Raw genomic sequence first — 14,875 nt, 5'->3', positions numbered from 1 at the left:
TATATTGACATTCATATAAAAATATGCAGGTCATTAGCCTATTATAATTTTACTATTTACATTACTTTTAACTTGATGAGACATAAATAAAACTTTCATAGTACACAAGGTGCATATTTGATACACAGAACATAAAGATTTGTGAGGAGCTTTTTTGTGGGTTACATGTAGAACCCACGTATTTTAATATTCACTATTTTAAATGAACAATGCATGAAGGGAATGCAATACTTGGCCTATTTTTAAACTAGTGTAAACCCTAATCATACCATCTGTTTGCTTTTTAAAACAAATAACAGTTGTTTTAGCCCTTGCACTTCAAGAGATCTAGTCTTTAATTTTTCAGTTGTCTGTTAGGTCAGTTTTGTTTACTAGACTCATAAAACTATATGAGCCTGAAAGAATTATCAACCAAATTTAGTCTTTTCTTTCATCTGGATTGGGTTAATTTCACAAGTGCAAAAATAGTTCAGTCTACAGTAGTTCTAGGAAATGAAGAATTTGCCTTAATAAAATGTTCACTCAACTGAAACTCTGAGTAGTCAAAATTTCCAGACTGTAAACTTCTCAAGAGAAGGGCCTCATCTTCTCCATGTCATGTATACTTTCCAAGGTGCTTGGCAGCACTCTGTACCCTGTGGAGTACTCAGTACCTTTTTGTTTGATGTTACTGATGTTTGATGTTGCTCCCTTAAAATATGCTATTAAAATGTAGCAAAATGGATACATTGTTCTTTCTGTTCTCTCATACTATAAAACATGTATATCAAAGTGATAATTTAAAAAAAAACAAACCTTTTTTTTTTTGGTTGTAGATGGACACAGTACCTTTATATTTATATGTGGTGCTGAGGATCAAACCCAGTGCCTCACATGCAACCCCACCCCAGCCCCTCAAAGTGATAATTTATATGAAGAAACATTTAGCATCCTTCACATAAGAATGCTTTTTTTAACCTCTATTTATTTATGTGGTGCTGAGGATTAAACCCAGGGCCTTGCCTGTGCTAGGCAAGTACTCTACCACTGAGCCACAACCACAGCTTCCACCAAAGAATGGGGTTATATGAAAAAAAAAAGAGGATGCTTTGTATGAATGTCTTTCATCAGCATTAAACAAACTTAAATTGAACATTGTCATCAGCTTAGCTTTAATTCAGACCTGAATGACCAAACCTCCCCCCCCCCAAAAAAAAGGTGATTTTATCTTGAAGCAGTTAACACAAAGCAATCTGTATCTCACAAATTAGTTGTTTAAATTTACTTTCTAGTGTGGGAGGAGATGAGTTACTGGACAATAATTACAACTATAGCAATAATACTTTCAGGTTGAAACACTACTGCTTCACAAATGAAATGATTTTAGTAACTAAATTCAAACACAACTTGCTGGAGAGAACTTCTAAAACTTTTGAGATACAAAAGTATACTTGAATCAAGGGACAGTATTCTCTACACAACCTGTATATGGGCAGCTACCTTGGGCTTTGCTACAGAAGTGGTACAATCAATCAGATGGATGTAAGGAGAGGCAACTATGGGTGGGTTCAGAACTGCTCAGATAAACTATGTAGAATGCATTATAACTTACTAATAGAATAAATACAAAAAAGGCTTTAGAGGGAAAACTACTGTTGCTTTGAATAAAATAATAAATCTGCCTTTTCTTGAAAATCTATCTTCCTAGCTGACATCACCTTTATTTAAATGCTATTTTAAAATTAGAAGTTAAGTAACTTCAGCATTGCCTTGTGTCCTGTAGAGGTTGAAAGATACATTCAAAATGTGTTTGTGACTTAAATTTTATTTTACATGGTTAAAAATGGCATAAGCTATTATATGGTTTTCCTCTTACACACAGCTGCTGCTTCTAATATTAAATGGAGGTTATGTAGATAGAATTTGAGTCCTTTAGGAAGAATTCATTTTTATTCTGAGTTATCTTCAGTAGTTTAGAGATTTTGTTTCACAGAGATTTTGTTTCACACTGAAGCTTTTGCCCCTATTTTGAGAATACTTAGGGGACATAAAAAAACAATGATATGTTATGTTCTAGGTTTCAACAATCCTATTACTTTCTAGAATTTAAAAGAATGGAAGAATATGGTCTAGCAGTAAACAAAAGTATCAGGCTTTTATAATTTTATTTAAATCTTAAACCTCTTAAAATGTACTGTTAAAATTGCCGTAATTAAAATTACAGTTCTGGAGAGCTAGTTCTTAGAAACATTGTTTTAAAGACAGTAGTTACAGATCCAGGACTTGCTTTAATTGTTTTTTAAATAAAATATGTTTGAGTATCTATCAAAAAAAAAAGAATTTAATTCAGCCCGTAGTTGCTGAGTAAAGACATTATAAGCCTTAGAGTTTCATTCATTCTTAGAGGATTATACTTTTCTAATTTTTTTTATCATATTCCTTGAAAATCAGTGGGAAGGTATGGGAAAGAGAAGAGTGTGTTGTGTACATTTTTAAAAAGAAATTTCCTTATTTTTTATAGTCACAACATACCACCTTATATTTTACTGTTACAATGCAATAATGGCAAAAGCAGTAGCTCTTGCTACTAATGTAAACTCATTCTCAGAAAAGCATTCTCACATGGACAGTGGTTAGAAAAAAGTACATGAATGTGCTACAAAAATAGAGCCACAAGACTTCTCACAAGTAAAAGAAATCCTCTGTAGAAGTCCACAGTTGACCAAGGTCCAGCCTCCTTAACAGTGAGCAACAGGGAATATGCTGCCAAGTCACTATCTTCAGTTCTGAGAGTGTGTTTACATGCTTCCCCAATGGCACAAAATCTCATGACGATCCAATGAATCAACAGACACTTGGGAAATATTAATAAACAATTTTTATGAACTATTACAACAAAGAACTTCAGCAAGAAGGAAAATGATGTTTATGATCTTTGAGTAAACATTTTTAGCCCAACAGTCTCTGCGACCAGATATTGAAAGAGAAAAAAAAATCAAGCTTATAAAACACCATTTCTCTGTTATCAACTGGAATACACTAATAATAAAATAATGGAAATACATGTTCTTAAAGCATTTCCACAGGAAATGTCCATAATTATGACATTCTAAATCATTTAGCAATTGTATATGCTACATTAACTAAAACAAAGGTATTCCTTATTGCACATTTTTAAATTGGAAGGATACTCTAGCTTAAGTGGGGGATATTTAGGGGGAAAATATTTTGGCTCAAAATGTATACTGCACCAAGGCAGCTTCATTCTGAAAACATAAACCATTTAAAATAAACTTTTATATTTTGAAGCCAATAATCCTTTAATTCTGACTAAGTGTCAGAGGTTAATTTTATGGGCCCTGTTTTTAAGGCCTGTGAACAGCCCTCACTACTCTTGAGAATTAGGTGGAGTTTCATCTTTAAAGCCTGAAGGCATTAAGTCTTTTGCAGCAGGTGGTGGCCCATAGTCTTGGGGACCATGAGTTGGAGGTGGTAATGGGGCACCAGGAATGAAGTACTCTCTTGGGCCAAATGAGCCTAAAGGTCTAAATGGTGCTGGTGCAGGTCCTGGAAAAAAATCACGAGGGTCAAAAGGCAAATCCCATTTTCCAGGTGTAACACCTGGTGCATATTCTCCTAAGCCTATTGGTGGACGCATACCAGGACCTGGAAAATAAAAAGGAAGTTATGTAAATACCAGAAATTTCTGAACTAGGGTGATTTCAAGTATGTTAATATAGTCTTTAATTTCTCCCAAGCCTAGAACATCAGCTGGTGAACATCCTGACTTGCCAGATGAGGCAAACTGAGATGGAACAAGTTTAGGTTATAGCCTTTGACCAACCAGCCATGAAGCAACATATTAAGGATTTAACATGGCTCTACCTAGCTCCAGGCTTGTCTTTTTTCTTTCCCTACTATATAATTGCAGAACTATTTCTATCTCACAAGAGCTCCATTTATATTTGGAAGTATTACCATGACAAGATGATAGATTATGAAATAAGAACTTTACTACATCAAAGAAATTTTGATAAAAGGAAATCTCACTATCTATTACTGTATCCATTAAAAATTCATGAAGTATTTCAGCATGGACTTTACACATGCCATCAGAATCAAGGTGCACGCATGCCCTCCTGGAAAAGGCCTTCCACAGCCACCTAATTAAACCAGGAACATTTATTAGGTAACTGTTAAATCCTCTTTAACACTTCCCTCTGACTTTTTTCAAGTTAAGGAGGGTTTGACTTTTCCTTTTCTATATTCTATAACCTACTGCTTATGCTTCCATTATGGGTGATTACAAACTTTATGTTATAGGATTTTCATATCTGTGACAAAATTTTAAGTTATGGCATGCGTCTCATCCACCTTTCCATCTATTGCAGTGCATATCAACAGATTTTCAACAAACATCTGCAGAAGTAATATTTCTGGCTTTTCTGTATATAGCCCCTTATCCTTGTCTATGAGAGATAGCTATTGCCTATCTCAGTATAAGATTATGTAGTGTCCCATATGTCCCAGAAAACTGGAGGAAAAGTTAAAATGTACTCAGCTTTATCCTTTCATTGTTAAGACCTGAGATAGCAACCAACTGTTTTAGCAAGCAATAGAAGTGGAAGATGAATGTGATTTATAAGTCAATCACTACTGTTCAGATCATCATACCAAATGGTGGAGGAATTGGCCGAGGCCCAAAAGGCCCACCGAGCTGAAGTGGCGGTCCATACCAAATGGGAGGTGGTGGAGGCCGTCCCATCGGGGGTCCCATGAAGGGTACCCCTGAGAAAGGAGGGGGCCCTTTCATAGCCATATGAACCTGCAATTTAAGATTTGAAAGCAGTTAAAAGTTTTAAAATTCCTATGTATTAAGACAAAGTACCAATACCTATAAAAGCTAAAACCCAAAACCTGTCCAGAGAACACCATCAGTGCAACAAAACTCTACCCACCCCTCCTGTGTATTCCCACTGACAGCTTACAGAAGTTGGAAGGATGCCACAAGAGGGAGCAGTTTGTTACTGATTATATCTGCACAGGAAAGGGAAAGGCAAGAGGACTGGCAGGGGTTATTAACAGAGGTGATTTCTGACCAGTATGTCATGCTGTATTCACTACAATCTATTTCAAAGGGAGTCCCCCCATCCCCATCACTTCCCTTTTATCACAATAGCTCATTACTTCCATATTAAGAATGAACAGAATAAAATGAAAAATCCATTCTCTACTCATGTAATAATAGCTACTATTCTACTATATCTTCAGTAAGTCTTTCATATATTATTCAACCTCTGAGATCTTTAAGTAGACTGTCTTGTTTTAAATAAGAGGGAACAAAAGCAAATGGGATATCATAATTTGTTGAAGGCCACACTGCATATTAAAGAACTCAATCCCAGGTTTGCCTCCAAGCCATGCTTTTTCCCACCTCTATTCCTCTCTAACAATGGGTCTTTGCTCTCTTTTAAATTTTCTACTACAAAGGGGTTTGGGGTCTTATCTAAGCTGCCCTTAGATTTCTCCAGAGATGTATATTCCTGGAATATATATACACTAGAACTTGAGAAGTATTTTCCATCACAGTGCTATATACACAAATTAGGAAGACAAGCCTTTAATATTTACTTTCATTTACTGTACACCATTTGAGATATTTATTTATCATTTCCTATGAGTAGTGGGTTTGAAACTAAACAATTAAAAATTTATTTTATTATAGAGCTGCAGAAGACTTACTAGATATAATAGCAACACAGTTACAAGAGTATACACTTATGTGAACAAATGAGACCATTTCTTGGGACTGGCTCAAGAGGTCATTTCAGATGATCATTGTTTCACAGAAAATCTGATACCAATCTAATTCAAATCACTCAAAATAGGGTTTGCACAAATGGAGGAATTCTTAAATAACATTCTTCCAAACAAAAATAAAAATGATGAATTATATAATTTATAATGAATTTACTTTGCCTTAGAACATTCAACACAAAACACCATATAAAGTTAGAGTGATAACTTTTCACATTCTGTAGTTCATTATAGTTGTACACACTTAAGCAACATTCCCAAGTTAAAGAGAAAAGTAAGCTCAATATTGCATGCAGTTTAAAGCAAACAAGATCAGTGTCATGCTCTGAATATCCTTCCCATAAATGCACAGAATAAAACCCAATTCAGTTCTCAACCTCTAAGTACTTACTCCAACTGGATGCTCAGTCAAAGAAGTAAGGGTGGAGACTGAGGGGGTCTCAGGTTCTTGGGGAACAGTTTGCTTTTTAAAAAACAAATGGGATAGTACAAATAGAACACAAAGAAGGATAAAGCAAAGAGCAAGTACTGTAGGAAAGCTACATGTTCCTGCATGACCACATGATTCACAGTAACTACAGAACTTACCTTGCCCTCATTCGTCACCTTAGCTGGAGAAGAACTTCTGGAGCTGCTGTTCATGTGAGCTGGACCACATCCTGAATCTGTTAGAGATCAAAGAATGGATTCAGACTATTCTAACATGAAAAGAATAAAAATCCTCCATCCACAATTACAGATTCTTTGAAATTACTTGGTCCCTTTACCAGAGGCAACGGGTTTCCCAGATGCCTCAGAAGACCAGTACGAGGTAAAGGTCCATCCATTGACCTTGGGAAAGAAAGATCAGAGCCCTTGTATGTATTTTTCAGAAGAAATAAACCACTGGTGGACAGGTCAGGGTTCAACAATAACTAGAAAGCAACATGAAAAATGGGTTGCCCAGGGGTTGGTGTCATAGCTCAGTTGTAGAGTGTTTGCCTAGCATGTGTGAGGCACTGGGTTTGATTCTCAGCACACATTTAAAAAATAAATAAAGATATCATGTCCACCTACAATTAAAAATATTTTTTTAAATGGGTTGCCCAATACGTAAATCACAATTTATGAAGAGACTTAAGTAAAATAAAGAACTGCCTTGGGTTGATAGAACAGGAGATTAATAAGTACTGGTCCTAAACTTTAAGCTATAGACTTAAAGTATGTGTAGGCTGGCTTTTCTTTAGTCTGTATAACCTGACTTCCAATCTTACCAAGACTACAGTCCTATTTAGAATTTGAAATAAGATTCAGTATTTCATGTTGGAAATATGTATGCTACATAAAGTTTAAGGCTACTTTTATAATATTTGGGAAAAGAACACCATAGAGATTTAATTTAAAGATAAAGGTTTACACTTCGCAGTGTAAAATTTAAAAGAAAAAAACAATACAGGGACCTCCAGGGAAAAAAATGCTTTCTATTCTAGAACAGATTTTCCAGAAAACATTCACTAAGATAAAGTAAGAAATTATCTTCTATATATTGTACAGGCCCAAATTCAATGTTTTCATTAGATATTCAAAAGGGGGAAAAAAAAACCTTGAAGCAGTTTACTATAAAGCAACATGTGAATGCTCACTAAATCCGTTTCTAGGCATATCTTTTTGATTAAGAGTAGCAGAAGGTGGAGAAGGGGAACATTCTCCACCACTCATGGGGGATGGACCAAAAGAGCCATTATGGCTCAGTGGACCTAAAGACAACAATGCCGTGTTACTACTTTAAGGCAGCCTTCTCCCTGACACCAACCCTCACCTCCTGCTTTAGCAAATCATTCAGATTATTTCATAACCATTACACACAGAAATAAAAAGTAATTTACATACATTTGCACCAAGAAATAAAATAGCTCCTTTTACAAAGTGCCCCCTACCTCTCTGAGGAGGATTTTGTAAATCTGGTCTTCCCAGCATAGGTTTTACAATCCCGGGTTCATCTTGACGCACTGCAATCTTTTGGGTCATTTCCAATAGTCTTGAATATTGAGAAAGAATGGACTGAATTATGAAACAGCAATCTATTCCTTCATAGATAATATCTAGCATAACCTTAAAACACTATAAAACATATAGGAAGATACCAAAATCACATACTTCTGTCTCAAATTAGCAACTTCCCTTTTCTCTTCAGCTATAGCTCTTTCTGCAGAACGAGCTTTGAGCTATTAAAGAGAAAATATTCAAATTCAGTTGCAGTAGGCTATGCTCAAAATAAAGAAAAGGGGGAAAAAATCTTACCCAATTATCATGAGCTTTCTTCTCATGCATAGCAATCTGAAAAAGACAATACATTAAAAAATATGTTTTTAGGGACTCATTATAATAGCCTATAATTGTCTGTATTAGATATCAAGAAATTCTGCAACTACAGGACAGTATTAATTACTACCTGGTTTTTAAACGAGTGCTTGGTTTTCTGTAATGCTTCTTCCATCTCTTCAATTCTCCGCCTAAGAATTACAACAATTGAATAACATTTGAAACATTTCTGACCATTTTCCCTTTATTCCATCAGCTATACTTTTAAAGATTTTATCATACATAAGAAAAACATTTCTATAGTTATATGAATCCAGTGTGATCAAAACTAATACTACAGGCCAGGTGCAATGCCACATGCCAGTAATCCCAATGATTGGGAAGCTGAGGCAGGAGGATCACAAGTTCGAGGTCAGTCTCAGCAATTAAGTGGGAACCTATGCAACTGAGACCCTGTCTCAAAGTAAAAAAAAAGGTCTAAGGATGTAGCTTAGTAGTAAAGCACCAAAAATAAATAAATAAATAAATAAAATAAAATAAAGACCCAATACTAATAACTTCTTTATCATTTAATTGCTAGAGATTCTGAATGATAAATTATAATTTCCTTAACTGTTCATCAGTGTGTTCTCAAGTAATTCTGCTAGAAATATCTTCCTCCTTAAAACTTTTTTTTTCTTTTTTTCAAATTATATCCATAAAAGATTTCCAAGGTCTATCAAATGCCACACTTTTGTGGGTCTTGATACATCACACAGAAAACTGATTTCTTAAAGAATTACTACAACATACAAAACCCCCAGAACTGTTTGCATTGACCAAGTTCCCTATGGTCTTGCCCATTGGGTATAAGTAAATTTTTGTTAACATTTTTCATTTGTAAAGTTGAAATTTATTTTTTCTCCTGTGTGAATTGAATGTATTCATATCCTCTCGTTATTTATACTTCCATGCTATTTTCTTCTATCTACATAATGTAAAAAAAGATTAAAAAAGAAAACCACCACTAGTTTATTAGACATTGACACCCTCCTTTAGAAACTGAACTCACTTGTAATTTTTAACTTCCTGTACAGCGGAAACCACCTTTTCATCTGCAGCTGACAGCCGCTGCTCTTTTTCTAGTCTCTCATATTCTTCTTGGCTCACTTTCCTAATATAAAGCCAGTTATCAAATCAAAAGTTTCTTTCTGTGAATATCACTTCCCACAATTCTATAAAATGCTTAGGCACATAAAATAGGAATTCAAACCTGCAATTTCGTAAATCAAACTCTGGCAAATCACTTACATTTTCTAATTTTTCCTCTTAATTCTCTATTTACCAGTAAATAAAATAAATGTGAAAACAACATGTGCCCCAAGGGCAAGTCTCCTGTGTGTAAGATAATAAAAACTCACTTTACTTCAATGTGGAAGATCAGGACTGATAAACCTAACATAATTAAACATATTAGGATAAAGCAAGGGATAATTCTTTTCTCGTTTCTGCCATGGGTAGGACACTAAGTATATCTTTGTCATGGAGGAACTCTTTTCTCAATCCAAGACTGGTACCATAATAAAGATATAGTCAATCAAAGAAAAAATCTTCTAGAATATGTCTTTTAGCTATGCAATTAGCCACAGAACATTTTTCACACTTTAGATATATATTTCAAAAGAATTGCAATTAAGCAAAAAGACAAATCTGCTTTTTGATAATGTCTGTCAACCAGAAAAAGAAGCCAAACTGACCCACCATCAGAGTATTATCTACTGACAAGTTTTAACTCTGATCATGAAACTCAAGATGTTCATCTACTGAGACAAAGGTAGCCACATTTAATGATTTTAAAAATACTATTTTCTGCTATCCTTGTACTACTTTAGCCATAGTTCCAATTCAAAAGATAATTAACTTGAAACTTAATTTTCCATAAATCAGAAGAACTATAGTAAAAAAGGATTATTGATACCAAATAGAAAAAGGGGATTATATATTCTTATATAGCTTCTCATTTAATTCTTCAGCAAGTATTTTATGAGTGGCTATAATATACTAGTTACCTTGTAAGATGCTAAAGAATAAAAGAGCTCACTGTTTCAGGTATAAATGACGCCTAAAGGAATAATAATTTTCCCCACTGGCTTAAGAAGGAATATGGAGAAAACTGAATCTTGAAGGACAGAGAGAATTTTGTTTCCAATTACCAAAGAGTTAGTCTGAGAGCACTAAGAACAATCAAAACATCTTTATAAGAATATAAAATTGTGTTTGAAAGGATACAAGCTAAAAAGGCAGTGAAGATATATGTATGTGGCCAAGATCCATTAGAAAAAGGAATCTCAGAATTACAAGTAAAGCTGGCACTTTAAGGTACTTTTCTCCTAGGTTTACCCACATATTGAAGATAACACAAAGATATAATGAGTCTGAACTAAGCCTTCATCAAATTCCTGGGCTTAGAGGAAAAAAGAAGTGTTTGGGGCTACAAATAAAGGGACCCTTAATAAAAGCCCTAGCCTTTGAGTTTAGATTAGAAAGTACTGCACACTTAAGTGATGAACAGGCAAAAAATCCAAAAGGAACAATACTGAAACATTGAAAAGACAAGTCATTTTTGAATTATCTTAATTGCTGACTAAGTTTGAAGTGACAATCTTACTCAAGTAACCTCAACACTTTTCTATAAGAAGATAACTTCATCTTAGTTCCTCAAATTTCATGTATAATTATCACAACAATGTTAGCCAATCAAAACTGACCAGGCACTCCATAAGACAAAATTCTGTGAGAAAAAATCCCACAGAAAAGGAAACCACCTAATGGGGTTAACCACACATGTTTTAAAATCACTGTGCTTTATATAGTCAAAAAAGTAAAGTCAAGATTATGAATTTCAGGTCTGGGAATATAGTTTAGTTGGTAGAGTGCTGCCTTGCATGCACAAGGCTCTGAGTTCAAACCCCAGCACCACAAAAGAGGAAAAAAAAGATTATGAATTTTGTCAAAGGATTAGAAACTATAAAACCGAGAAATAGTTGGGTGTGGTGACCTACATACAGTCGAAGATACTTGGAGGCAGAGGCAGAATGATGAGATTAAAGATAGCTTGGAAAGCAGTAAGACACTAGTCCCTTATGAGAAAGAGCAAGGAGTCTGGGGAGGTAGCTCAATAGTAGAACACATGGCTCAAGGTCCTGCATTTGAGCTGTAGTACTGAAATAGGACTGGGGTTGTGGCTCAGTGGTGAAGCACGTGCCCCACATGTGTGGGGCACTGGGATCAGTCCTCAACACCACATAAAATAAATAAAATATTGTGTTGGGCTGGGGATGTGGCTCAAGCAGTAAGGCGCTCGTCTGGCATGTGTGCAGCCCGGGTTCAATCCTCAGCACCACATACAAACAAAGATGTTGTGTCCGCCAAAAACTAAAAAATAAATATTAAAATTATCTTTCTCTCTCTTAAAAAATCCTATAAAAAATAAAATAAAATATTATGTCCATCTACAACTAAAATAATATTTTAAACCCTGAACTTTTTAAAATCCTAAACTCAATGAATGATTTTAACAACAGATTTGGGAAGTAAAATAAATCCTACCGCTTTTAAGACAGGTCAGAAGAAAATATCCAGAAGAAGTAAATCCAGAATGTAGGAGGCAGGGGAAATCAAATTCTAATATGCATTATTATAATCAGAAGAGAGAATGAGGTAAAATCAACATTTAGAAAAAGACTCGAAAATTCAAGAAATGTTTAATGGTCCCAAGCAACATAACTGCAAGAGGAAAAAGTGGGTGGGGTGGGGAAAACTACACCTAGGCACTTCCCAATACAACTGTTAAAAAAAGAGAGAAATGACTACAGGAACTAGGGGAGGGAGATAAGACCAAACAACAATGATAATGGACTCCTTAAAGAAAAAAAATTAAAACAGATGGTAATTAATTGGATATTTTCAAATTGCTAAAACTAAGTAACAGTCAAAATTCAGTAGCCAAAAGAAAGATCCTTTAAAAATGGAAACTGGTTTTAACTCTAATCATGAAGTTCATGTCAACCTAATACAGATTATAAAGGTAGCAATATTTAGTGGATAAAATACTATTCTCTGTTTATCCTTGTACTACTTTGATACACTAATCAAATCTATCATTAAAGGACAATGTTCAAATAGAATGAAAATAATTTCAACTAAGAAACCAACAGTGTAGAATGCAGAACTACAGAAACTTTAAATATGTGTATAAATTGAATGAATGTCTTGTGGAGTTCACAGTATATGAAGTACTAACATAAGATGCCACAACAGTTATCTGATTCAGGAGCTACTTAAAGCCCATAAAAACAAGTAATAAACCTATTAATCTATGTCAGGTTTTTATTAAATCCAGAATATATACCAAGGCCTTTAAATTATGAGAAGATGAATAAAATTATAATTATATAATTATAATTCCATTATAATTTATGATTACATCAAGCTTATACAGGTGATGAGGAAAATAATTAAAAATATTTAAACTATTAAAAAGATACAAGGAAGAAAAAAAGAACAGGTCATCAAATAGAAAGCAAATTCTTCATAAACCACAGGCACATATTGACATGAACAGACTTATATTTTAGAAAGTCCACTCAAGCGGCTATAGAGAAAATTACTAAGAATTTGAAATAAATTATATAAAAAATATAAATAATGGAGAATGAAGACAGATGACCTAGGTTAGAAACAGAAAAGATGACACAGGCATGAACTAACATAGTACATGGGGATGAGAAAAAAAGAGTACAAACCACAGATGATGACTGAATGAATTTTGGAGGAGTTGAGGAAAATAGTGCTACAATTTAACTGCATTACAAAGAAAATTAATTGCCATTTAGGTCATTCATATTACTTGTAGGGACAGAGAAAACAAGTGTTCTTTTGAAAAAAAAAGTGATAAAATGAGAAATGTTTCTTTGAAACAGGCCAGGCATTTAGAACTGGCCTGAACAAAAATTTGAGATTCTAAAAAGGTCGCTTGGAGATCACAGAATTTTAGAAAAGTTAATGGAAAGGTTTCAATATTTAATGCATTAATTAGGCAACAGAAGTCAAAATACCTAAAAATAGTTAGGTCTATAAGAAGGTCTGTCTTTGCTTTAACAAGATATATATATATATCTTGTTAATAAATCAGGTGCAAACAAATAAAATCTGACACAAAAAAAACTATTTTTAGAGAATTCAAGTATTTTTGTGGATTAAAAACTTCAAATGAACTTCCAAAAAATAACTAGCTCCACACTGAGAAGATTAATATATAAATATATACTACAAACAAGTACTTCTGTAATCATAACTCCTAAAATCCTTGCCACAGTTCAATTTTTAGTGTGAACATCTGAGATACTCAAGTCCAAAACTTGTACCATCAATAAGTAAATATTATTCCTTTTTGAAGTTTTTATTCTACTAAAACATGTCATTCCAAAACACTCAGTATTTTTAAAGGTCCAGAGTTAGAGATACAAGTTCAAAATATTAGAATTACATAACTGATCACAATGAAAGGAAATTAAAATAAATAGTGGGATCATAGAAAGGGTCTAGATCTTTGAGAGGTATTTCCACATCAGTGACTGTTAATACCAGTTTACCACTTCTTGCCTTCATATGAATTTGACAATTGATTATGATGTCCTCACAGCCTTAGTTTATGGTTCCAACTACCTCAGGACTCTTAAGACTGATGATGGAAAGAAAAATGCAACTTATAGGAAACAAAACACAAAGAAAAAAAGACAAATCTCTACTAGATAAAATTATCTGTTAGTTCACACAATGATAACAATAACAAACAATGGAAATCTTACTTTTTTAGTGCCATCTCATTTTGCTGGTAGAGTTCATTTAAAATCTCCACTTTCTGCCTAAGAGTTTTGCATTCCTCTTCCAGTCCAACTTTAGAAGACCGTAGTGAATTGCAGTCACTTTCTAATTTCTTTATTTGGTCTGTAAAGGATAAAACAGCTTATCTCTATATGTGTACAAGGACTTAAGAACTTGTTTGAGGGAGTAGTGCCAAGAAAAGTAAGAAGCATGAAAGCAAGAAGCCATTCTTTATCTTTCCAATAAATTTTTAAGTCTTTCCAACATGGCAATTTCTTCTCAAGAAGAACCCACCTTCTAGATTACATTTTGTGGACATCGAGGCTCTTAGCTTAAGTTGTAAAAGTTTTAGATCCTCTTCAACTACTGATATTGTAGTTTTTGTCTAAAAATTGCAGAAAAGAGAGGTATTCTTAAAAGTGAGGCACAGGAAGAATTCACAGGTACTATGGGACTCTTACAAAAAACTATACCTGAGAGACATCCATCATCTGCTTAATTTGATCTTTGATCTTCTCGTTCCGATCACCTAAAAAACAAAAGACTTTAGCTTTTTCTTTCCTTACTTTTAACTCTATATTCTCCTAACTTCCCTAAACTAAAGAATGATTGTGTTCAAACACTGGAAGAAAAAAAATCAATTAAATAATTATACTGATTAGACTAATGACTTTTAAGAGAATTGCAAGCTTAGATTTAAAAAAAAAAAAAGAGAGAGGTGAATTTCAGACTGGGGTTGTGGCTCAGTGGTAGAGTGCTCACCTAGCATGTGTGAGGCACTGAGTTTGATCCTCAGCATAAAAATAAATAAAAGTACTGTGTCTGTCTTAAAAAAAAAAAGGTGAATTTCTAGTTTGCACAACTAAAATGTTATCTATGCTATTCTTGTAAGATAAAAGCTTTTCTTCTCTCT

General features: G+C 34.0%; 2 protein-coding genes across 2 annotated transcripts in view; both read right to left on the bottom strand.

Annotated features, from left to right (window-relative positions):
• LOC144374356 (uncharacterized) overlaps window positions 1-14,875 on the bottom strand; it is a 234,268-nt gene that overhangs the window by 97,893 nt on the left and 121,500 nt on the right. The gene's annotated exons all lie outside the window — the stretch shown is intronic.
• LOC144374355 (transport and Golgi organization protein 1 homolog) overlaps window positions 2,840-14,875 on the bottom strand; it is a 79,223-nt gene continuing 67,187 nt past the window's right edge. The window contains exons 16-26 of the mRNA XM_078037209.1: window positions 14,436-14,491; window positions 14,257-14,347; window positions 13,947-14,085; window positions 9,149-9,250; window positions 8,228-8,288; window positions 8,077-8,112; window positions 7,933-8,000; window positions 7,713-7,813; window positions 6,385-6,461; window positions 4,654-4,804; window positions 2,840-3,645 (exon numbers count right to left, since the gene is read on the bottom strand). Coding sequence (XP_077893335.1) covers window positions 3,368-3,645; window positions 4,654-4,804; window positions 6,385-6,461; window positions 7,713-7,813; window positions 7,933-8,000; window positions 8,077-8,112; window positions 8,228-8,288; window positions 9,149-9,250; window positions 13,947-14,085; window positions 14,257-14,347; window positions 14,436-14,491 — 1,160 coding nt within the window. The 3' untranslated portion in view covers window positions 2,840-3,367. The remainder of the gene's footprint in view (window positions 3,646-4,653; window positions 4,805-6,384; window positions 6,462-7,712; window positions 7,814-7,932; window positions 8,001-8,076; window positions 8,113-8,227; window positions 8,289-9,148; window positions 9,251-13,946; window positions 14,086-14,256; window positions 14,348-14,435; window positions 14,492-14,875) is intronic.

This window comes from Ictidomys tridecemlineatus, unplaced genomic scaffold (genome assembly GCF_052094955.1).
Source record: "Ictidomys tridecemlineatus isolate mIctTri1 unplaced genomic scaffold, mIctTri1.hap1 Scaffold_66, whole genome shotgun sequence".
NCBI classification, from domain to species: domain Eukaryota; kingdom Metazoa; phylum Chordata; class Mammalia; order Rodentia; family Sciuridae; genus Ictidomys; species Ictidomys tridecemlineatus.
The sequence above is the reverse complement of the archived record's forward strand: the minus strand, read 5'-3'. Positions and strand labels throughout refer to the sequence as shown.